Genomic DNA, 23,779 nt, shown 5'->3' with positions numbered 1-23,779 from the left:
CTGCCTGTATATTTGGAGTTTGCATGTCTCTCTCTCTGCCCGTGGTGGCATGGATTTTTCTCCGGGTCCTCCGGTTTTCCCCTCCACGTTTAGAATCAACGTGCATTTAGAGTATTTCGCTGCTATACATTTCCACATAAGCCACTTCGTTGAGCTATCAGTTGTGGCCAAGTCACTTCTGAAAAAGAGCTACGTAGCTCAGTGGGGCCTTACCTGGTAAAATAAAAAATTGTTCATAGTTTCGTTTTTAGACACAGGAATTCCCGTCGTTGTCGAGGGTTACGGCGGGGGGGGGGGGTGACAGCTCAACGCTCGGCACTAATGAGGCGCCGGCGCGGACCGACCTGCGCGTGCGAGCTGAGGTGGCTGTTGAAGGTCATGGTGAGGTTGTTGGAAGTGCTCGGCGCCACGTGCGCCATGAAGGGCGTCTTGCTCTGGTTCAGCCGCTCGTACATCCCCACTCGCCTGCGGCACACCTCCATGTTCTGGAAGCACGCCTTGACGCTGCACGATGCGCGGGGGTTGGAGGGGGGCGCAGAAGGAACGGTTGAAGGTGAGGCCCCACGGGCGCACGCTCTCGCCACTGCAGGCCTCCCCGCTGCTGCAAACTCCCCCGAGAGGGAGATTCCCCCCCCACCCTCCCCCCCACCAAGAGGGTACGTGGCCTATTTGTCCAAGACGTCTTGGAAGTGTCACGAGTTCCCACGGTTTACCCCGACACATGCGACCCGCCGTGTAGCCGTTTAGTGCTGGGTGGACAGAGGTGGGGGTGGGATTTAGGACACGTGCCAATTGTTTTGACACTGGGAGATCAAACTGGAGACCTCTGAAATGCAACTCTACCTTTCTGCTTTTTGTGCATAGTTTGTTGGCCTTCCCCCGCACCTCTGTGAAGAGGGGAAATTGCCTGAAACGTTGCCTATTATAAGTTTTTTTTTAACAGAATAAATCGTGGCAAATATGTAAAGTTTTGTTAAACCAAGGAAACACCCCATAAATTGGGGGGGGGCAGCTGACTCTATGAGTGCTGGCCTTACTTTACCACTGGTCCCAAACCTCTACGTCAGGGGCGAGTAACGGTCTCCTTCCTGAGAGCCAAGTGGAACTTTCCAATACCATTGGCGGGCACCCGCGCATGAGCACACACAGGGCCTCTTGCAGCGACAGAAGTGACTCAAATTAGAAAGGCAGTGTTGTTGCCAGGTCGCACAAAATATTCCCCTCGAGTACTCGACCAGTGCTGCCCGCGGCGACGCACAAACATCACTTGCGGCCTTTTTCTAAGCGGTAGGCTTCACACGGCCACAGGCCTTGTGAAACCAAGTCGTGGGCTGTGTCTGGCTCACGGTTTGGGGTCTTCCCACGGCTGCTTGAGCAGCAGGGCGTGTGAGAGACTGCCTCCTCCCCGCATGGTGGACAAAGGTCATATTGACGGCCTAGGCAGCAGTTCTATAAAAATCTGCTTCTGCGGGCTGCTCTCCAACAATCGGGAGGTTGCGAGCGTTTCAAATGGACGCTTCATCTCACGACACGACGGCAATAACAAGCTATGAATCAGGAAGTAAAAAAAACACAAGTAAACTAAAAGTTATCGGCGGCGTCGCCGCTGTGCTCACTGGTTGCTGTGCGGGTAGTCGAGTAGGTGCTGCATTGTGACGAACGGGTGGCCCAGAGTGTCGAGCGGCGTGGTGCGCTTCTCGGCGTCGATGGTGAGCATGCGCTTGAGCAGGTCGATGAACTCCCGCCGGTCGGCCTTCTCCGCCAGCATGTCGCTGCTCTCCAGCTCGGAAGCCACGTTCACCTGCAGCAATGAGGACAAATGTGACGCCCGGCGCACAGCGCAAACTCGCACGTGAACGCAGCTGGCCAAACAGCCTTGATAACGGGGCTCTCCAGAGCTCCATCGAGGGTAGGCCCTTCCGCCAGCAGGGGCGTGAGCAAGAACTTGCAAGGCTGCACCTTTGGTTACTGCGTGAGGATGATGCTCCACAAACCATTGCAAAAAGCAGTTGGATCGCATTCTTGGTTAGCCTCCACATTTTTCATAATTTTGTTCCAAATGATTTTATTGAGCAATTTATAAATGTGCGACAAGAGGCACAAAGGCGTGCATCCAGCAGTGGATTGATCACAAGTCATTATAGTGACGATGACGAGGATGGTGAGTGATTGGTTGCTGTCATATGTATTCTATGCATTGAATATTGCACGTCAGTCCGTCGAGCCACTGTACATCGAGGAGTTGAGATAATGCTTGACGGGCAAAAGGCTCCACATAAAAATAAAACTTACGATGGCGTAAAAAAATTAAATTCTGCATTTCTATGCAAAAGACTGCGAATACGATTCCAACATTCATGTAAATGTGAACACTGCTGAATAATCCCATGCCATGGCTCTCACGCATTCGTATTTTTTCAAGACTGATAAACGGATAGACGGAGATTCATGTACTTGACGGACGCAAGCTCCGCCAGGGTTGTATGAATACAGATCGGATTCATGAGCTACGATTGCTCGCTTTGATTGACAAACACGCCGCGGCAATCCAAGCCAAGACTGGGTGCTTATTACAAAAGAGGAGTGTCAGGGCCAATCAAACGCACGCCCCCATAACGCCGCTCCACGGAGGAAAACGACGGTACCACACGACGACGGATTTGGCTACAGCTCCCCGCTGCCAAAAGAATCCCTCAAACACGACAGATGATGATAGCCCTTCGCACAGACGTTTGTTTGGATCGGACCACACCCAGCGCAGGACACGAGCTCCGGCGTAGTTACACGCGCAACGAACGCACAGCCACCGCGTCTCACACGCCCGAAGCCCACCACCCCCCGCGCCCCCCCCACTACATGGCTTCCTGTTCTTACCCAGAGGAGACACCCAACGCAGCTTACACATAAACCTTTTGTAATCGTGGACCACGAATAAATAAGGACTGAGTTTTAGGATGCACCTGATAGAGACGGCACTGGGGCCTGGGGGGCAATAGTGGAGAGAGTTGACAGCCGAGGTAGCAGTGGCACCCACATGGCCAATGCAGTTCAGGGATAGACGATGAAGTTGACGGGGGAATACATATCGGGGTAATACGCAAGAGTCTACTTGTCCACGTTGGTCAGTGTGGATTGGTGAAGGTTCACACCTGACATGGTGATGATACACGGATGGCTACTCGCGTTCACATGCGCCCAGCCACTTGAGAGTTGCCAAAAAGACAAAGCCCCACCCCTCTACAGCCTACACAGGTTGTAGAGGGGCGAGTGCTGTTAGCGAGCACCTATGAAGGCCGGAATGGCACACGAGAGACTGGGTGGTCAACACCACACCCGGTCGTCTTTGTCTCCATAGCGGTGATGTTTACACACCGCACCAGGTATGTATTTGAGGCTGAGTCACCCTAAGAGGAGGCCCAGGACCTGTTCAGATAATCATCACCGATGTGAGCCATAGGCAGGAACCGAACTCGGGTCGCCGGGTATGTCGCAGAGCACGCTGACCACTACACACTAGCGCTCCCCCAGGATGGCAAGGCGCACACACAAGCAAGCCCAACCCCTCACCTGTGCCATATCATCCAGGCAGTTGAAGATGTACTTTCGAGCCTCCTTTGACTTGATCCCCGTCTCCGATTCGTGCTCCTCCGGCGTCTGCATGTAGATGCGTGCGTGAGCGAGCGCACGTGCAGAGAGCACAGTCAAAAGGCAGCAAATGATGAGAAATGACTCAACGCTAGGGGGTCAAGGTCGGGCATAAACAACGGGTCATTTTAAAATTTTTTTTGGGGGGGGGGGGGGGGGGAATGAGACAATCTTGTGGCCCCCAAATGTTTAACGCGGTGTGAACTCAAACGCCGCCCCCTTGGTTGATGGCGGATAGCCGCTGGCGCGCGCAAGCCCGAGGAGGGTCGTCACCGTCGCTGCGCTGTGCTCACCTCACGGTTTGACGCACATCAAAGTGACACCGCTACCAATGAACAATAGGGCGCTCGATCCCCACCCCCCCCTATTAAATAGACACAGGGACCACACTCTTTGCACAAAGGATTTGCTCAGAGAGTCCAATAATAGTCGCAAAGCAGTTGTGCACCTCCCTTTTCACGTGGACAAGGGACAATGGGCACGCACATAGGAAGCCGGGCTGCTGTGACGGGGAAATTAAGCTCTTAATTGCGTTCACAGAAGAAAAAAAAAACCACGGCGCGGTGCAACGCTCGTATTCTAAAACAACAAAAAAACGCGTCAGAATGTGTCAGTCGGGCACGTGACGGGATTAACCGGTTGTACCCCTACGCAGACTATTTCATTGTTCGCATTTTTAACAACCGATTGTTTGTTGTTGACACGAGGCTGAGGCTAACCGATACCGCACGAGTGACAAAGACAAGGAAATTGTACGCCTTGCTGGCAGTACATTATTATCTCGGCCGGCATACGCACGCCTCGCTCGCGCACAGACACACCAGACACCGTCCTGCTATCTCCGCTGCCGATTTACAATTAACCACAAACAGACAGGTGCCCCCCCCCTTTCACCCGTCAAAGGCCGGGGAGACTCATCCATTATTCCAACGCGCACCGTCCGATTAAACAGGAACGACCCGGCCGGCAAGTCGCCTTTACTGCCCAGAACCGGTCAGCGGCAGCCTCCATCATCCCAGCGCCGTGGCGCCACAGCACCCCCCTCCCCCCCCTTAATTGGCGAGGCAATTGCGCGGCGCTGCTGCTACTGCTGCTGCTGCTGGGAGCTGGTCGGCTCTCTCATCCTCCGCTTGCGCTCCCCTTCCCACCCCAACCCAGCTCGCGCCACCGCCCGCCGCCTGCCGTTCGCGAGCATTAACGAACGGATCGGTTACATTTAAGTGACCCTTTTTTTAGCAGTGGGGAAGGGACGGCCGCGCTCGCGTGTCCATTTTTAATGCGCGAGCGCCCAGCGCACGCAAGTAAAGCGGCGGTGGAGGCTGCGGCGGCGGTATGGTTGTTTGGAGCCGAATGCCGTATACCGCGCGTGGCGGAGACACCGTTACACGTTGCTCCTATGCAGCGCTCTTGGTGCGGAGCAACGACCCAGGGCACCTTACTACAAAAAGTATTTTAAAATGTGAAAAAAATATTGTCGGCCAATCAATCCAGCTCACGGACAAGGTAACGCAAACCCCGATGAGTATTCACATTTTGAAGATTCGACAACTGCGACATGCGATTTTGGACCCCACGAGTTCCCCCCCCCCCCCCCCCCGGATGTTAAACGCCTACACCAACAGCCCTGGGTGTTGATCCACTGCTGGATAGGGGGCTCCCCCTATACCGTGCGGGTAGCTGGCGGCGATTTTGTCCACGCATCACCAGGACCCTTTTAGCATCGCGATGAATCCGTAATGGACAACTATTGAGCCCGGCGCCTCGCCGTCAGCAGTGATTGGAGCGGTCACGCGGTCGATGAGTTTGCGAGCGACTCTTCCCGTCTCCGTGGACACTGATCTGACCAGGAAGGTGTAAGCTGCCTGTACAGCATGCGAGGTGAGCGCACGTACACCCCGAGAGGCCTTTTGCCAATCCGCTGCCGGACGAGAGCCTCGCCAACACTGCGCGGGTCATTCTGACCACGCTTCGCCACGCCGGTCGGTGCGGTTGAGTTTATGTGATTTGTCACGCGGATGATTCCGTGTAGCCAGTCGCCCGGCTGTTTCACAAGGGAGAGCCGTGGTGAAGGCAGGAGGCACAGAGACGTCCGAGTTCGATGGTTTATGCTGCACTGACAACGTAGTCCCGTAGCAGCCGATAACACCCTGTTTTGTATGCATGGTCGTGGCCGCCCATCCAAGGGCCATCCAGGCTCAACCACGATTTAGCTTGCGAGCTCTGACGAGATCGGCGCATTCCGGGTGATTTGTTCGCAGGCGCCCGGTTATGTGCGACGTTTCTCATTAACAGCGTTCAAGTCCAGGCTCGCAACCTCCCCCGCCTCTTCTGCCTACGGCCGATCGAGCCTTCTCTCAAACACGGACATCGTGTGCGCTTACACTCATATCCCTTCCTGGTCACGCACATGTCCCACCGCTTCGCACAGCACCGTGGGATGTGGCTGCATTTAGACACACTCGGCGTCCAAATTGTATAACACACACAGAGAACGGAAGAGTCAAGTGTGAGCTCCAACTGTGAGTTAGCCAACCACTCTGACAGAAGGGTCATTGCCTAAACTTGTAAGCCTAACATATAGCTATCTCTGGGGGTGTTGGCACAGTGGTTTGCGTTATGACTCTAGCGACCTGAATTCAATTCTGGGCCATGGATAACATACCCTGCCAAGATATCTGAACCGGTCTCTCGGCCTCTCTCCCTTTCACCAACAAGCACTGACCAGCGTCGTGAAGTATGGTCAAACAACCCCCATGAACGACACGGCACGGGAAGGTCTTCATCCAGCAGCGTTTTGACAAAGGGCTGTGAATCATTATACTGTAATGTAATGTTTTATAATATATTTACAAGGCAGAGTTAATGTTCATGTTATTGGTTTATGTGCACCACTGCTACCACAGCCCCTTAATTTATTACTATTATTACGTGACTTACGCACAACTGGGCCACATTCAATCGCTTTTGGTTTAGCATAAACTTTGCCGCAGTGCTTTCACCGTGGCATTTATGCACAATATTTCTGTATAATTACGCATCAAATATATAACGGGCACAGCTTGGGACGGCAGCTGGCATCAATGCGCCGCAAGTGACGAACCAAAACGCGCAAACAATTCCATCCGTCAACGCCGACCTAAACAGTGCTCGGCGACCTGCAGACTTTATATATTTTTTATGTTTCGCGAAAATATATCGCGGGAGTGTAGGGGAGGATTGAGAGTACGAGAGCCGCCAAACATAAAAACGGCTCTGGATGTTCTCGACATGTGTTGAGGCTTGATGTGAGCCTCTCGGACACCGCTGGGCAGTGAGCACGAGCGATGAGAGGAATCCGTGGCGTTTAGCTCTTCACAGCCGCTCGCCAGTGTTTCGTGTCGGCGAGCTGTCTGGGGCCGTGGCTCCAGCGGGCTCGCGCTGAAAGCCCTCTCGGATTTTAATAACGTTCAACTCTTGCTTATTCGTGTTCATTTACCAAATTTAACAAGTGGCTGGCAACTGCGGGTTATGTAATGAGTGGTTGAGTTCTCTGCTGGGTAAAATTACAGCTCGATTCCTAAGCAACAGCAGAGTCCCTGTGCGCTCAACCCAAGGTATGTACCGAGTACACACACACACACAAAGACAGAGATCCACCATATAGCCTTGAACAGACTGTTGGGGCAAATGCTGTGAGCGAGCACCTATTAAGGCCAACACAACGCGCAAGGGGGTGGGTGACCAGCACTGTCCCCAACCGCCTTTGTCTCCCCCAATGATCGATGTTTACACACCGCAACAGGTACTCATTTCAGGTTTCAGATGTTCATCACCGATGTTGCCTGTGAGCAGAAATGAATTTGGGTCGCTGGGTCTGTAACTCAAGTACACCAAGCGGTACACTCCTGCTCCCCACACACACGTAGCGCCGTGCGCGTACGCAGACGCACGCACATATTTTACGGCAGGGCTTGATACAGGAATACTGCTGATAGCATTCAAACATAAATTCAGGGTGACACAGCGTAAGGGCAGCGTGTATAATCTCGAAGCGACGTCACCGTGGCATTTCCACCTCGACAGTCGCAGCGAGACGCACGGCCCGGCCAGTTACGAGCGATCTGGATAAACAGCACCTGAGCCCTGAAATAAAAAAAAACTTTTCCATTTAACGGACATGTCTGGGCTGAAACGTTTTCACCGTGCAACCCGGGTATTTTTGTTCGTGTCGAGCTATATAATATACAGCAGGGGACTATGCTGTCAGCGGTGGGCAGTGCAACAAATTGAACGTCGTACTGTACTACGCTCCAACATCGACACTCCCCGCCGCCACCAACCCGTACTGACGAGCGTGGCAAAGTAGTACGCTCAAGTGACCCCCCCACTCCCCCCCCCCCCGACGAAGGCCCTCATTCCAGCAGTGGATCGACAAAAGGGGCTGCACACCGATAGAATCCTCGAGTGGACCATCAGTAACGTAGGGAACCCGCGGCTCGTTTCCGCGCAGCCTCCTGGTGGCTACAGGCAGTGCCCACCGTCGGCCTTAATGAAGCCACCGCAGCGACGGTATCGATTCGCCACATTAGCCAGAGAAACGGCAGACATCGGCACCAGGCGCCGAAATTCACCACCCCCACCCCCACCCACCACCGGCCCCGCATCGGCCAAGCGTCTCCAACAACAACAGCGGCACAAACCCGAGCACGTGAATGCCGGGCCACACGCTGCGCATTCCCGGCAACTGCCGGACGCGGAAAATCGGAACGGAACGCAGCGGGGGGGGGGGGGGGTCGGCGGAGAGGAGAGGAGGGAGCGGTCGCAGAGATGGCGACGGAGAGCAGGGAGTGACCTCCCTCCATCCCTTGATTAATTGCTATGATTATTTGGGATTGTGAAAGAGGATTCATAAATACGTTCTTTTCTATCTCGTATGAACCATTTTGTTTGTACACCTTTATTGTATCCGTTGCTGTAAATTCTGGCCTCTATGTGCCATAAAGAAGGGCCATTGCCCGAAACATCGACTATCATATATGTTTCCCTTGGGACCATGCAGTGTTGTTATTGACGAACACGTTAAGTTGTTTGTCATTAATGCATGTGCACCACTGCCAATGCAGCAGCAGCATCACCCAATAAACCGTTACCGTATTTGTAATCTCAGCATATAATTTCCATAAATAATTGACGAGCCGATACATAATTACAAGCCCAGTAAGTATGGAAGGAATAGGCCAAGACACATCCACCGTGTAGACGGAGCGATCAAACAACAATCGCGTTTAGCAGAGAGATTGCTGCATCCCAACACCGCGAGAGATTGCTGCATCCCAACACCGCGAGAGATTGCTGCATCCCAACACCGCGAGAGACGACGGATTGGGAAGGTCCACATCCAGCAGTGAGGTTGAGCATGGTTGACAATGACGGTTGTGACAGCACGTTGCGATGGCAACAGAACGGGAAGACCTTCATCGAGTCATAGATACATCATGTCTGATGAGGAAGATGATGATGTACAGAGGCAGCTGATAACTCGTAGGGATGGCGATGGCTTGGGAAGGAGGACGTCATTCAGCAGTGATAAGAGCACAGTTGACGGTGAACGGTGGTGACTCAAATCACATTTTTTGGTGCTGGCTTGGCAAGGCCTTAACTCAGCAGTAAACAGAGAGCATGGCTGATTGATGATGGTGATGAAGTAAGGTGGTGGGGACGAGAGCGTGTAGCGACGGTGAGAGGCGCGCGCCAGGCGATGAGGCCCAGCGGCGCCGGAGCATGACGGCGGCGTTACCTTGAGTCTCCAGAGCGGGAAGGCCGACTCGGGGTCACGCTTGAAGAAGCGTGTCGTCTTGGTACCCGCGCTCAGCAGGTACTCGGCCGGCAGGCCCTGCGTCTGTGAGATGTAGCGGATCTGCGTGCGGGCGTCACGCGGGAGAAAAGCATTATGAGCACCGTTGCCGTCCTGCGCTCTTTGACCTCTTTGGCCTCGCGCCTCACCAACTCCCCGATGAAATTATCGATTGAGAAATACTCTCTTGGCATAATCCGCTCTCGGTATTTTGCAGCGCGGGCCTCACCTGGTCGTACTCCGAGGCTCCGGGGTAGAGAGGCCAGCCCAGGAAGAGTTCGGCGATGACGCAGCCCAAGGACCACATGTCGATCGCCTCGCAGAATGGGAGCCCGAGGATGATCTCAGGAGCCCTGTCGGAAAAAAATAACAAAGCGCAGGTCAGCCGAGATGAACGTAGGCAGACAAAGACCCCCCCGTATATCCCCTGTATAGCCTATTGGGGCAAGCGAGCACGTACGAAGTCTGGCATGGCACGCGAGGTGGTGGTGTGTAAATCACCACGCCCGGTCGACTTCGTCTCCCCAGTGCTGATGTTTATGCACATCAGGTACTCATTTAAGGCTGGGTAGACCTAGGGGAGGCCCAGGATACGTCCAAACATTATCCACCAACGTTGGCCGGGTTCGTCACGCGTCGCTCTAACCGCTGCAATACAGCTCTCCAACGTGTTCAAATACAGACACCCACGCGCTCACACGAGCAGGCATGCAAACGCGCAGCACAAATTGATCAACCGCGCTCGCGCGCATACACGGCAAGAGTCAACAATCATCGCTCTCACAGGTACCGCTCTCATGCGGTGGGTACCACCTGCTCGAATACCGACCAACAGCTACCGCACACGGAAAGTATACAGATCCCATGATCAATACAACGCACGTATAAAAGGGTATTCCTGGGAGAGCCGCCGGCTGCAAGCACTTAAATTAATAACGGCCTCTGCCGATGCAGGTCGCAAGAACCCAGAGCGGTTTCCTTGAAGCTGATGTCTCGCGAGTCTATCCTCGATGTCATAACGCACATCGGTGTGCTGCTCACAAACAGTGGGAAGGCATAATTCCCATCATGCCTTGCATGCATGTCATGTGAACACCACATTTGTATGTACATTATACGAGGCTTTCAGCCTTGTCCAGACCACCAACTCAATAGGTGAATGAGTGGCACTACTGGCATTTAGACTGGCATTGTACATCCAATGTTATTATATATATTTACGTATTGAAATATTGCACCTGGAAATTCCCTCGAGATGAAAAAGTTAATTTGTAAGGGTGTCCCGAGGGTGATCGCATGACACACGGCGGTGATCAGGACATGCACACAAGGCACGGCGGGAGCCGGGCCCTCCTGCCGAGCGCATGCCTTTAAATCCATTGTTTCCAGCCTGTACGATGTGTGTATGTTGAACTTCTTTCGCACCGTACGTAGCCAACCGTGCGGAGGGGAAGGACAACCAACTAAACACAAAAAGTAGTTTCAAAGAAATGAGTGGTGGGCCTCCTCTCGTCTCTGCAGAACCAAACCGTGCCGCGACCGCCACCCAAGCACCCGAGGCGCTCCGCAGACGCGACTCGTCAATCAAAGCGACGCTCGCTGCACGCACGCGCAGCCTCAGCAGGGCCCCGCGCACGAAACCGGTGGAGGACTCGGCAAGCGGTGAGGCCGACTGTGACAGTGGTCGCCTCCCTAATCCAGAAATCTTGAAGGAAATTAACAAAACACGCGGCGTGGTTTATATGCGCGTGGGAATCAACGGCGCCGCTTTAACTTTGCAGTTATTTACTTCCTATTCGGGGTGAGTGGGCCTATCTTTTAGTCGTGGCATACAAAAATATATATATATTCTCAGCTGTCCCTCTTGTTGGACGAAGGGTAGTTCCACATATTGAGAAACTGTCACAAAGTTTCAAAATGAACCGAATAGTGCGAGCGGGTTGCTATTTTGAAGGTAATTATCAATGGTTGTAGAAAATATGCTCGCGTGTGCATTGAACACACGCACGCTCACACATACACACACACGCATGCGCCCACACATGCACGCAGAAACGTGCACGCACACATGCGCCCACACACGCACGCACACACGCACACACACGCACATCCGAACGCGGCAGCGTGGGTTAAAAGGTTTGTCCGAGTACATCTGACACCGCGCTATTTTATGAGCATTTGCCCGTAATCAAGAAAGTTGGACAATTACTTCCATCTGAATCATAGCCCTAATTGGTTGACATACCATGCCCAAGTACAAAGCCATTTGTCGAGAATATACAATGGGGTCACACCAAGGAGGAGAGATGCAAGTGCTGCGATGTTAGTTAAAACTTTCCAGTCATGCTGGTGTCCAAACACACACAGTGGAAAAGTACAATAAATATAAAAATATAAAGATTTAAACTTAAAATAGTTCTAATCTAATCATTTTCGACAAACTTTTTCTGAAAGCTTGTTTTAAGATCACTTCCTGACTCCGACCCCTGGCAGTGGTGGGTAGGGAAATGGGAGGGGCTTGGCGGAGTGGTGGCGCAGGGGGGTGGGGGCGGCAGGCCCTCGGAGGATCATCATGCCGACCAATGGTCCAGGTCCAGATGTCGACCCTGCGTCAGACCTCGGTCAGATCTAGGCCAGACCAAGGCTAGAACTGGGTCAGACCTAGGCCAGACCTGGGCCAGTCCAAGTTCAGTACTGCCTAGTTCCCAGTGGTCATGGAAACAAAGCATTGGGGGAAAAGCAATTCTCCACACTGAGCCTTCCCGCAGAACCACCGTACTATCAGTGAACAAAGACTCGACACATTTGACAAAAACACTGCCCTCAAAGGAAATGATATCTAATAGGCAATGTCCCTCACTCATGGCACATGAGTATTTGTTGTTTGTGCTTATTTACCACTGAAAGTTCCGAATCACACTCAAACAGTTGAGCTTCTCAGCGAACAGGATAACTGATAAGTTAACTGATTTAGGGTGCCGCATGCCGCTCCATTAACTTGCGGCTCAAAGCGGCATTTCCTCCCATCACATGGACGATGGGAACGGGGCTCTGAAACGCACGTGGAGGGTGATTTTCCATTTGTGGAGCGCATGACCGATCTGACCGCATGACCAGCTGTTAGCTATATGGACTCGGATGCAGAGGCAGCAAATAAATGAATGCAAGGGGGCAAGAATTGAAACGCCGGAGCAAGGGGGTGGCAGGGCACCCTTGCGAGAGAAGCTACGGGTGCTGACGTGTACGCGTATTTGTTAGGAGGCAATGTTATCCAGGCGAACGCTGGGCTGTTGTAGAAAAGCACAAAAGTGCATTTCGCTGAAGTTATGGATTTCATTAGCAGGCGATGGGATATTATTACTCGGTATCGCACGATGACTACCGCACGATGTTGCCCGTGATATATCCGCGCGGGACAAGGAATGCTTATTGCGCATCATGTTAAGGAGACGACGGGGGCCGGAGAAAGCCGCGAACGGCAGAACGGAGACGGGAGCTTCTGGCTCAAATCAACGCGAGCGGTCGGGTTCAAGCGGTTTTTGTCACACGGCGTTCCGACTCGTTTGTCTGGGCCGCGCGTTTTGTTCCACATGCCGGGAACTTCTTCAGGAACCCACCATGCCCAACAAGAGCTCGCCTTAGGACTGGGGAACATGCATTGGGGAGCGATTCCAAACCACGATTCGGTTTGAGCGCCACGTTCGACAAATAGCAACGAACGATTCACCAATGCCGCCTCACGAAATTGTACGGCTTACACATTTATTGCATAGCCGAGAACTTTATCTGTGGCAATCGGGGGCAGGTGTTGCGACCGTGGGAAGTCGTGCACCTGTTTGAGCACCCAGCGCGCCCGCACATGCACGCAGACACGCACGCAAACACGCACACACACGTACACGCGAGTGTGCTAGAGTGTGTGAGTGTGAGAGTGTGTGTGTGCAGCATGGGCTCCCTGTGGGATGCAAAGCGAGGCCCTACACACCCGTCGTCCGTCAGGCATAATAACTAGGCCTGTTTTTTGAGACTGGCAAAAAATAAGAGGGCTGGTGGGTGGGGGGTTATTGAAGGCAAAAAGGAACCCAGCTGCATCTGTTGAGGAGGCTGCCATGTGAGGTACCACAATTATGTTAACGATTTAGATTGCATCGTTTTTGTTGCCCGGTTAAATAAAATGCAATTGTAAACCAGCAGCCAGGAATGCAGAAATTGGCACGAAAGCTCTCGGGTCTCAGAAAACAAGGTGGGTCCCAATGAGGTGACAAAAATCGCACGAGGCAGGATCCACATCTTTTGCATCCTGTGCATTTTTATTTCTGATTGTGGAGCGTGATGCCGCGTGCACACCGCTCTCGCGGCCGCACCGATGTGCGCCGACACGTTTATTAATTAATGCTGAGCACAGTCGCATAGCAACATCCGACAATAGCGGCATCCACATCCATCCCTCTGCCGTCAACCCGGGTGTTACGCTGCACGCTCAACTGATAGTTTCTAAAATAGTGCAAACTAAAATACCGAGCACATGCTCGCCCACTCACTCACTGGCTCCCACGCCATGCGTGCACCGCCACAGAAACGCATGCACGGGCGCAGCGTGACATCAAAAGGGACAATTTGGGGAAGTGGAACTCATCCATCAGCCTCGGTTTTTGCCGAGAGCCACTGCGGCCGCCCCCCAACGCCTTATCTGAAGCCATTAACATTTCCCCGCCACTTTCGGCTGCTGCCCAAACGGTCGCACGTTCCGCGGCAAGGTCAAGAGGAAAAGCGTTCGGCACAAAACGCTCAAAATGCCTTTTGCTGGGTTTTTTGTTTGTTTGTTTCAATGGTGAGCATGTTAAACCTGCTTCCCGTCTTCGGTGAACTCCCAAGCATGCACAAGAACACGCGATCACACGCACAAATATAATATAATGGTATATATATAAAAAACCATACCCCCCCAGCAAACCTTTGGAAAACAATAACTTCGCGAGATCGCCTGAACGCCCCCCCCCCCTCCGCACCCAAGTTGCACCCTGCAAACCATTCACGGTCTGCTGCTATTATAACGTCAGAGCAGGGCCTGCGGAGGGTTGTTTAACAATCTGAACAAATGGGGCCGAGCGGCAGAAACGGCGCCAGAGTTCGTCGCCACACGCACCGAATACGAGGACTCGTGGTTCACCTGAGGATAGGGGGGGGCACGTTGGGACATCCGGGCAGTTAAGCGCTGCCAACAGAAGCAGCGTGGAACCGATGAGCGTTCCTCCCCTACCCACAACTCCCCCTCACCACTCCTGCATCGTTAAAAAAAAAACAGGGCCCCCTCTTAACTAAAGAACCCTTCAACGCAGCCCTGCTCACCACATCAGTCGACAGCCGACCTCGCTCTAGAGCAATTAAATATTTATTCAGGAAATCCTCACCGAGTCTGAAGACTCCATTTCAGGAGGGTCCTGCACCAGGGGGGTGGATTGGCCAATTCCATTTTTAATGAGCGGTTTGATTCGGACTGCAGAAACCGGAGAACCCGGAGAAAATCCGTCACGTACATGGGAGGATAACACCCAAAAGGTCAGCTTCCCACACTGCAAACCCACTTGCTGTACTGCCACCTCAACGGCCACTACCTCCGTTAAGGATCCAGAGAGATGGCGAGAGCTTGGAGAGGCTTTCATCCAGCAGTGGATCGATCATGGCCGATACCGATGATGACCGACCCTAGCATCCAACGCGACGGGTCGCAGGCGCGAGCCGGCGCCGCGCCCAGCCAGGAAGAACGTGGCGCATTGGCGCGTGAACTTCATTTGAAATCCGTTCATGCCCGCACCATCTGTTGAGGGGCAGTGTGTGGCGCCTGGCGTCACTACGCACCTGCATCCTCACGCATCCATCCGTATGCGGAGCCCAATGTCGCAGCGGAAATTTTATGCGACAAACGTCACCCTATCCTGGCAATTAGCGCCTGTTTGCGTGCGATACTGCGGCAGCGTCTTTTGAAACTGCGTGGGCAGATCACCAGCATTGGTTTTATGCGGGCCTGACTTTGCTGATGAGACTCTGAATACCGAAACTGGTCCACGGTTTGCTCGTATTAAACCAATGCCGCTGAAAAAATGTACTCCTGGAAGGCCAAGTGGCCGATGGGATGTGTCAAAAAAACAGTTTCATCTTTGCAGCGGAGACACTGATACGAGATGCAGTCGTACTGTCTGCTTATTTGTTCTGTTACTTATATCCTCCACGACACTCAGAGATTACTCTTGTGGCGTTTGATACTCTGCAAACAAAAAACATGCGCAGAAGTTATGGCTACGGCGCACGTTCGCAATGTCGGGTGAACTTTGCAAATCAGTAACTAACGCTTTTTTTTCCAGTTCGGAACAGTTAAAAATAAAGCGCGTGCACATTTTAATGTGGAAACACTCGTGTGTGCAAAGGAGTTATTTGCCACGCGTGGCCAAGGTGAATAAGCGCAAATCCGTTGAGATGTTTATCCACCGCAGTTCACATCACGTGAATAAATTCAAAGAACAAAAACATTATGCAGCTCAGACAGCGAACTCGCACACACAACTGCAGGAGGGAACCCTGTCAGAGGGGTCTGCCTTTGCTAGTGTGTGCGAGTATGCGTATCCGAGGAGGCGGTAGTGGAGTGGGGCTAGCACGTTGCGCTACAAACCCGGCAACCCGAGTTCGATTCCTACTCACCGGCAAACAGTGCTTATGATTATGTTAACCGGTCCAGGGCCTCCCCTAGGTCAACTCAGCCTCAAATAAGTACCTGGTGCGTTGTGTAAACATCGTCACTAGGGAGACAAAGGCAGCCGGGCGTGGTGCTGGATACCCACCCCATCGTGTGTCGTGCCCCAACAGTCAGTTAAGGCTAGACGGGGGGGATCTATGTCTTTGTGTGCGTCTATGCAGGCAGCAGTAGTGTAGCGGGTAGCACACTGCGCTATGAAGCCAGCAATTTTTAATCGCTTCCTGGCCATGGCCAATATCAGTGGAAAATATCTGAATGGGTTCTGGGCCTCCAGGAGGTTGACTCAGCCTTAAATAAGTACGTGGTGTGGTATGTAAACAACATCACTTGAGATACGAAGGCCACACCACCTCGTGCACCGTGCCAACCTTAACAAGTGGATAAGGATCCGTGTATGAGCGTACATGTGCATGCGTGTTTTTGAAAGCGTGTGTGCATGTGTGCGTATACACGGTCAAAGGGACCATCGCATCTAAGAGCATGCCCCCCCCCCCCCACTGCTACCCTCTGGGAAATACAGCCATCGCTGGGATCCGGCGCGGAGTGGGGTGGGGGGTTGTGCAGCGTGGCGCGTGACAATCGCTGCAATGCGTGGCATCTGCCCATTAGGCAGCGTCCCTCACCAACGGCGAGGGCCGCTGCTCCAACGCGGCGCATGCGCACGCGCACGCACGCACGGACGGAAATCGCTGTGACGGAGCGAAGGCCGGCGGCGTCGCAGAAAGGGCCTCGAGGGAACGCGTCGCCGCTGTCTACGCTGGGCGCGGGGAGGAGACGAAGGGGGGCGGGCGCGTGGGGTTGGGGGGTTGGGGGCAGGCGCGGAGAGGCGAAGGGAGGGAGGGGGCGGATGATGGAGGTCGGGGTCAGCTCAGCTTGAGGTTTTAATTGATGCGCGGGTGAGAGGCCGCGGGATTATAATTAGAGCGCGAGCTCAGCCAATGCGCCGGGACACTCCAGAGCAGAAAAGAGCCCCATTTGTCACATTGTAGCCGGCCTCGCGCCCAATACCCACGGCCGCCCGCGGTGCAGTTTTTTTTTTAAACACGCGGAGCCGAGCGCGCGCAGAATACGAGCGCGCCGAGGGACGGCACAATGCGGCAGCGGGCGAGCGCGCACTTTTGTCTCCCCCCGCCATCGCCTCCATCCTCGCGAGACAGGGGGGTGGATGTGGCGGCTCCGGCCGAGAGCATCCTTTAGGGCGCGTCTCCGCGGCAACGGCGCACGGCTTAACGAGCCGGCGGCGGCGCGCACGCGGCGGCGGCGAGCGACGAGAGAGCGAGCGGGCAAGAGTAAAGGAGAGTGAGTGAGAGAGAGGGAAGGACTGGGAGAGCGCGAGACGGAGCGGGAGGGAAAGAGCGAGAGAGTGGGAGGGAGCGCTTCACAGATGCAGAGCACCCGAGGCACAGACGGGCGGTCAGGGCAAAGGCAGCGAGCGCAACATAAATAAAATATAGCGTGCGCTAGGCTAGGAGGAGGCGGTGGCGGTTGGTGGTCGTGGTGGTTTGTGGGAAGGACAGCAGGGGAGCGAGGATGCTGATGGCAATGGTTGGGTAAGTGTAAGAGAGATACAAAAAAATTACAAATCTGTTACTAAATCTTTCAAAAATATATACATGTACATGAGTACTTTGTTTATATATACATACACACACACGATATGGTAAAGAGTGATTGGAAGCAGTTGAAACTGCCTGAGGTTGCACGGATGAAACCAGCTGTAACCTGCAGAGGCCCAGGTGCTGTGTCCTTGCTAAGCTTTACTGATTTGACATTTACCAGCCACGTGCAGAATCCCTCGCACGCCCATAGCGAACAAAACCAAAGCCCCAACGATTACACACGAGCGCGCGCGCGCGCGCACGCACACACGTCCAGAAATTAATTTCTAATTCGTCGAGATCAACGCTCACGCACGTTAGGGACAGCCGGTGTGCTCCGACGGCGAGGTCGGTGGGCTCGGGACGATGAGCAGTAGCGAGGAATAACGACGGAGGCCGAGGACGCCCTCCGAGGAGATGGAGTGATGAAATCGGCTCTTGTGCTGCAGCCAGGCGGATTACTGCACCGCAGGATCGTGAGAGATGGTCACGGCTTGGGGAGGCCGTTACCTAGCAGTAGATTGACCATGGCTGATAACGATGATTACTTAGTGCACTAAATATAGTATTGTTCACATAATATAACACTGGGCATTTGCCACAGAGGGGTGATATTTTTACAATGATGCGTCTTTAGGTGTTCACGAATTACTTTTTCCCCATAAAATATCACCACCAAATAGCATTAGATTAGTCAGCTACACGGTGAAGTCACAAACCCATCTCTGGCTGCAACATGTAAAGAAAATTCCATTATTAAACCAGGAAAGTTTAAATATTGACCAATTTTCTCTTTAAATGTTTAGCATAAAAACGAAACAAAGAATAATCACTGAAATTTAATTGGAAGTGCTTAAGGCAAGAAATAACATTTATAGTGTGTGGTGGGTCACAGTGTGCTTGGCCAATTCTACAAACAAATGGGGGTGAGAATGGTGGAGGAGGAGGAAAAACGCGAGGTAAAGTCATATTGCCAGCTGAAATCAGTTCGCAAAGTTCACTGCTCTTTAAATATTAACCTTTATTCCCCACAGCTCTGTCATTTCCCCGGGGCCCATAAATACTGCACTTTGCCAGCAGACGCAGGCTACACCCACTCATCCACCCACAGCAGCAACGCTCAAATAGCGAATCCGACACCGTGCTGCCTGGCCCACCCCACAGAGCCCACAGGCTCCACAGGCCCAACCGGCCCCACTGGGCCAACCAGCGCAACAGACCCCACCTGCCCCACCAGGCCCCACTGGCTAAATGGCTATACTACACGTGGGGCTTGCAGGATTCTTTCCAGCGCAGGTTAGCCGTGAGCAGCATCAACCCAGAATGTGTTGGAACGAGACGTCCTTAAAGCTGCAAGCTGTCGCAAAAAAACAATTTCCGCCAGCAGGCATCCGAGGTTGTTTTCGTAGAGCCCGCGAGTCGGACGCGGCTGGGTTGGATTTGTCAGTCTCTCAAGAGTTGAATGTGTTTTTTGTATGCTCTAGCTGCCACGTTGTGTTGTCATTTCACGGTGCAGGGTAGAGAAAATGTACCGTGGAAGTTGCTGTCACCGAACTACTGATAAATGTACAGGTGACGTATTCCCCACACTAGGGGGCGCTGCACTATCGCACAGACACAGGCAGATACATTTTTGACACGCGGTAGAATAAGTCAAATTATGGAAAAAAATACACAAACAATGTGATACTTTTTTTGCGGTGTCATTCGTCACCTAGGTTGCGACCATCAACTCCCCACACCAGAGAACCAATTTTAAATCTTATCTTGAAATCATGGTTGGCTCACACATGGATTCACAGCGTTCGCCAGCTCTGCGGCTCTGCTCTCCGAGCAACCTCAGCTGGCTTCTATTTTGGACCAGAGTGATCCCACAGTGATCCGGCCAAGTGTGAACGCACGCCAGTCCCAACGCTCGTTTCAAAAGCAGGGGAGATGGAACTTCTATTTCCATGAGCGAGACATCGCAGCCGGCGTTACACGCTGCACAGACTCTCCCAAAGGCACCGCTAAAGAAGAACAAAAGCCACCGAGGCGCACTGGGGGAGAGGTGAGTCTTGCATATCCTGCAGAGACGGGGTAGGGGGTGCTGTACGTATGTTGAATTTCTTTAGCACCGTACATGACCAACCGTGCTAATCGGAGATGCAGGGGAAGGGCAGTGGATGAGTATATCTAGGTCCTTCACCACGCGCGCTCTCCGCGAATTCAAAACGCACCATACCAGCGCGATGCGGAGGAGAGGTGAAGGAGGAGGTGGGAGGGGGGTGGAGGAGTAGGAGGAAGGGAAAGAGGAGAGGCAGACGGGTGGAAATAATAAGGCCTCCTTTTAACCACGACTCCACCACAATGACGCTGCACGCCGGCCATAATTGCATTACGGTCCCATTTGCGCAATTCAGGTTTCTCGGTAATTGTTCTAATTCGGCTTAAAAGAAAAAAAATACGTACGACCGTTGCCGATAAAGAGATGCATTTTTGTAAAATGGGGGGGGGGAAGGAAAATGTATGTGAACATTCGTAAAAACATACAGTCCTAAAACACAATATTAAATAAAATAATAAACTGTTTTCCAGCGATGCTTGAATTAAGAGGGAACTGCTGTTTGGTCTGCAAATGGATTAATGGGCAGGGGGTTAGACGGGGTTAAAGTGTTCCGATGGATGGACGCAGAGAGGCATCTGTTCGCTGAAGGGTGTGGGAAAACGGTACTGACCAGTCCACTCAGGTTCCAGCCTCTTTGTTCGCAAACACCACCCAATCATTACCGGCACCAACACCACCACGACTCCTACCCCAGCCCAAGCAAGCACCGCATACACACATACCTACCCACACACACACCCACACACACACCCACACACACACCCACACACACACCCACACATCCACAGGCGACCGTAACTCTCCGAGGACCGGCACAAAAAGCATCGAACGGGAGCCAGTCTGCCAAAAGTGCCCCCCCACCACCACCAGACCCCATCCCACCCCCCCATCGCGCCAGCACCTTCCAACTTGCACCCACCCACCGGGCCTGACAGCTCGCACAGCCAGGCACTTTGCACTTTATAGCCATTCCCCCCCATCAGTGGGGTGATCAATGCAACACGCAATTTTATAGCTAAATGGTCCTCGGATAACCTTGCCGATTCACTGTGTGTGAGAGAGGTGTCCACATCTCCACAGCAGTATCCCCACAGGGCAGCGGTGCTATTAAGTGCGGTTTTGTCGACAGTCAGGCGACAAACACAAGTCTCTCTTGACGCACGGGGACATAATGAGAATTATAGAGAGGACGTGTGCGCAAAACTCAGCTGCTCGGTACAAGGCAAAGCAGCGCGAATTGATGCAGAATTGCCACCGCAAATCCAAAACGCCGGACCGAAGCGGTGACCGCGTTTTTGACATTGAACAGGAGCAGGGAGCCGAGAGCACGGGTGGCTGGGGGGGATCGAAGAACTATCGAAGAGAATGAAACGCGCATAACCTCCTGTAAATCATCTACAGCTGCCTTTTTGAAATGTATTACTTAACTAAAGTGCGAATTCGCCCTTGACAGGTGGAAATAAACTCAAACATTCAATTGATAAGAAAAAAAAATACTTGGTAAGTTTGGTAAACACATGTTCAGGTGGGCTTCGCTAACATCATACGGAGGGTGGATCGGCCATGAATTATGGAAAACGTTTACATTCGTTATTCGGGTGATGCCCGCAATTGGCTCACAGGGTAAACTTGTGACGGGTGACAAAACAGAACCCATTGTGCCCGACGGGACACAGCGGCTCAGCCCGACCCAGGGCACCGCAACTTCGCTCACGACCAGGCCCCCAAAGTCACCCGCGCTAAATCCCAACCTCCACCCTCGTGACAAAAACACAAAGCGTGCAGAGAAAATGACGCCAGCCGCAACAATGACCTGAATTTAGAACAAATCCCCATGATCTTTTATGTTGCAAAGACAAAGATCGCCCTGAATAGCCTAATAGCTGCTCCCTAAGAGCTATCTGTGAGCAGCTATTAAGGACGGTGTGGTTAGCACCAAGCCCGACAACATTTGCTTTGTGAGTGCTCATGTTTACACACTGCAGCAAGAACTCGTGAGAGGCCCAGGACTGGTTCAGACATTCGCCACTGATGGTAGCCGTCAGTGGCGGGTATGTAGCGCTGCGTGCTAATCACCACGCCACCGCTCCGCAAACACACAAGCAAAGTTCCCCCATATAGCCTTAACAGACCGTAGGAGCAAGTGCCGTTAGCGAGCACCTATTAAGGTCGACACGGCACACAAGGGGGTGAATGGCCAGCACCACGCCCGGCTGCCTTTGTCTCCCGAGTGGCGATGTTTGCACAAACAGCACCAGGAACTAATTTGAGGCTAAGTTGACCTAGAGGAGGCCCAGGACCGATTCAGATAATCGCCACTGCTGTTGGCCATGAGCGGGAATCGAACTCGGGTCACCGGGTTCGTAGCACAGAACGCTAACCGTTACGCTACACACGCACGCTCACACACGCTCACACACGCACACGCATGGTACACAGTGGTTGCTGCTGCATTTGATCGCGCTTGGCAGAGACATTTAACGTGCCGTCGCTCTTTCCGTCACGCGTCCATGAACAGAGCCTGGGGTGGTGGGCAGAGGGGAAGGAGGCTACGACCGCGGTGGGGAGTGGAGGGGGGAGTGGATGGGGATGTAGGAAGGTGGCAGAGGTGGGGGGGGGCTAGAGAAAAGGTCAGGGGTCAGTATGACTACAGGCCCTGCTGATGAGAATCAGTGAAGTCGAAACCGGTTCAGGCGTCCCCCTTGTGTTTAATAAACAAACACCACTGGGAGGCACGGTTCTGCAGGGATCGTTACTCTCTTCGGAAATTAAACAACCGCCCTTACCCAGTTCCTTCACCTGCTTTGTACCAGCGCAAAGAAGTGATTGTGCAAGAAATAGAATATTCGTATGTTTGCTCGGATAAAAAAAACAATGCAATTCCCTTATTGAAAGCAAGGTCATTTGAAAGCCAAAGAGAATAAGGAAAGACAAAGGCAGATGTGAGGCAGTAAATATGCCCGAATCTCTTAAATAAATAATATAATTTGCGCATTTTTTAGTTTCTACTCGCTGCAGTCCGCAAGCCCCTTGTTGACTAAACGCCGTAAACACGCCGCGAAATAATTCATCGACTCCACGTGTATGCTCTCCGAAAAGCGTTCGCGCAAATGAAAGTTTCAGAAAGAGAAGTTGTATGCGGAATAGACGTTCTGAGGCCCACCCATGAGCAATTACTCCCCCCGGGGCCGCCTGACATCTGCCGTCGCGGTGACCATTCCTGCCCTCTCAACCGACGGAGCCGCCCCACACACAACACACGGCAGCCAAACCCATAACAACCGAGCAGCAGCCTGAATAGCAGCCTTGTCTTGCGGCAAACACATTGGTCTAAACACACGCGTGCGCACACGCACGCTCGCACGCACGCACTAAAATGCGCAGCAGCCAGCCAGCCATGGCCATCTCTGCATCGCCCCCCCACCAACTCCCCCCCCCACCCCCCAAAGTCCTCCTCTGCCGCCGTTGCCGCCACCGCCTCCGCCCGCCCCGACACCGCCAGCCCATTCGCACACTCGGGGAGCATAAAGGAGGGCGGAGGTAAGAGGGAGGGGGGAAAAAGCCGCGGAAGATAAAGGGAAGGACGCGAGCGAAGTGACCCCGCTGCCTGCGCCGCACACGCCAACAATGGGCCCTGCAGGGGCAGCCACACTCGCGTTTAGAAAAGGCAACTGCTGCTTTTTAATCGACCCAGCACTCTGGGCCGCGATTGATTTGCCAATTTTTTTTCATTTACCGCCGCTTTCCTCGGCAGATTCCCACGTTCCCAAAGTAAGTTCCTTTTCGGTTACAAGTGAGCATTTATCCCCAGGATTGGCGTTGCTCACGCCGGAGCTTAACACACG

General features: G+C 53.0%; 1 protein-coding gene across 3 annotated transcripts in view; it reads right to left on the bottom strand.

The window, feature by feature from the left end:
- Positions 1 to 23,779, bottom strand: part of LOC144933944 (homeodomain-interacting protein kinase 2-like) — a 60,532-nt gene that overhangs the window by 11,180 nt on the left and 25,573 nt on the right. For all 3 annotated transcript variants that reach the window (XM_078859281.1, XM_078859280.1, XM_078859279.1), the window contains exons 3-7: positions 9,708 to 9,831; positions 9,422 to 9,541; positions 3,568 to 3,654; positions 1,617 to 1,801; positions 345 to 504 (exon numbers count right to left, since the gene is read on the bottom strand). In XM_078859281.1, the coding sequence (XP_078715407.1) occupies positions 345 to 504; positions 1,617 to 1,801; positions 3,568 to 3,654; positions 9,422 to 9,541; positions 9,708 to 9,831 (676 nt within the window). The remainder of the gene's footprint in view (positions 1 to 344; positions 505 to 1,616; positions 1,802 to 3,567; positions 3,655 to 9,421; positions 9,542 to 9,707; positions 9,832 to 23,779) is intronic.

Source organism: Lampetra fluviatilis, chromosome 8, assembly GCF_964198595.1.
Source record: "Lampetra fluviatilis chromosome 8, kcLamFluv1.1, whole genome shotgun sequence".
Classification (NCBI taxonomy): Eukaryota; Metazoa; Chordata; class Hyperoartia; order Petromyzontiformes; family Petromyzontidae; genus Lampetra; species Lampetra fluviatilis.
Note: the sequence above shows the minus strand (reverse complement) of the source record. Positions and strands in the feature narration are given on the sequence as shown.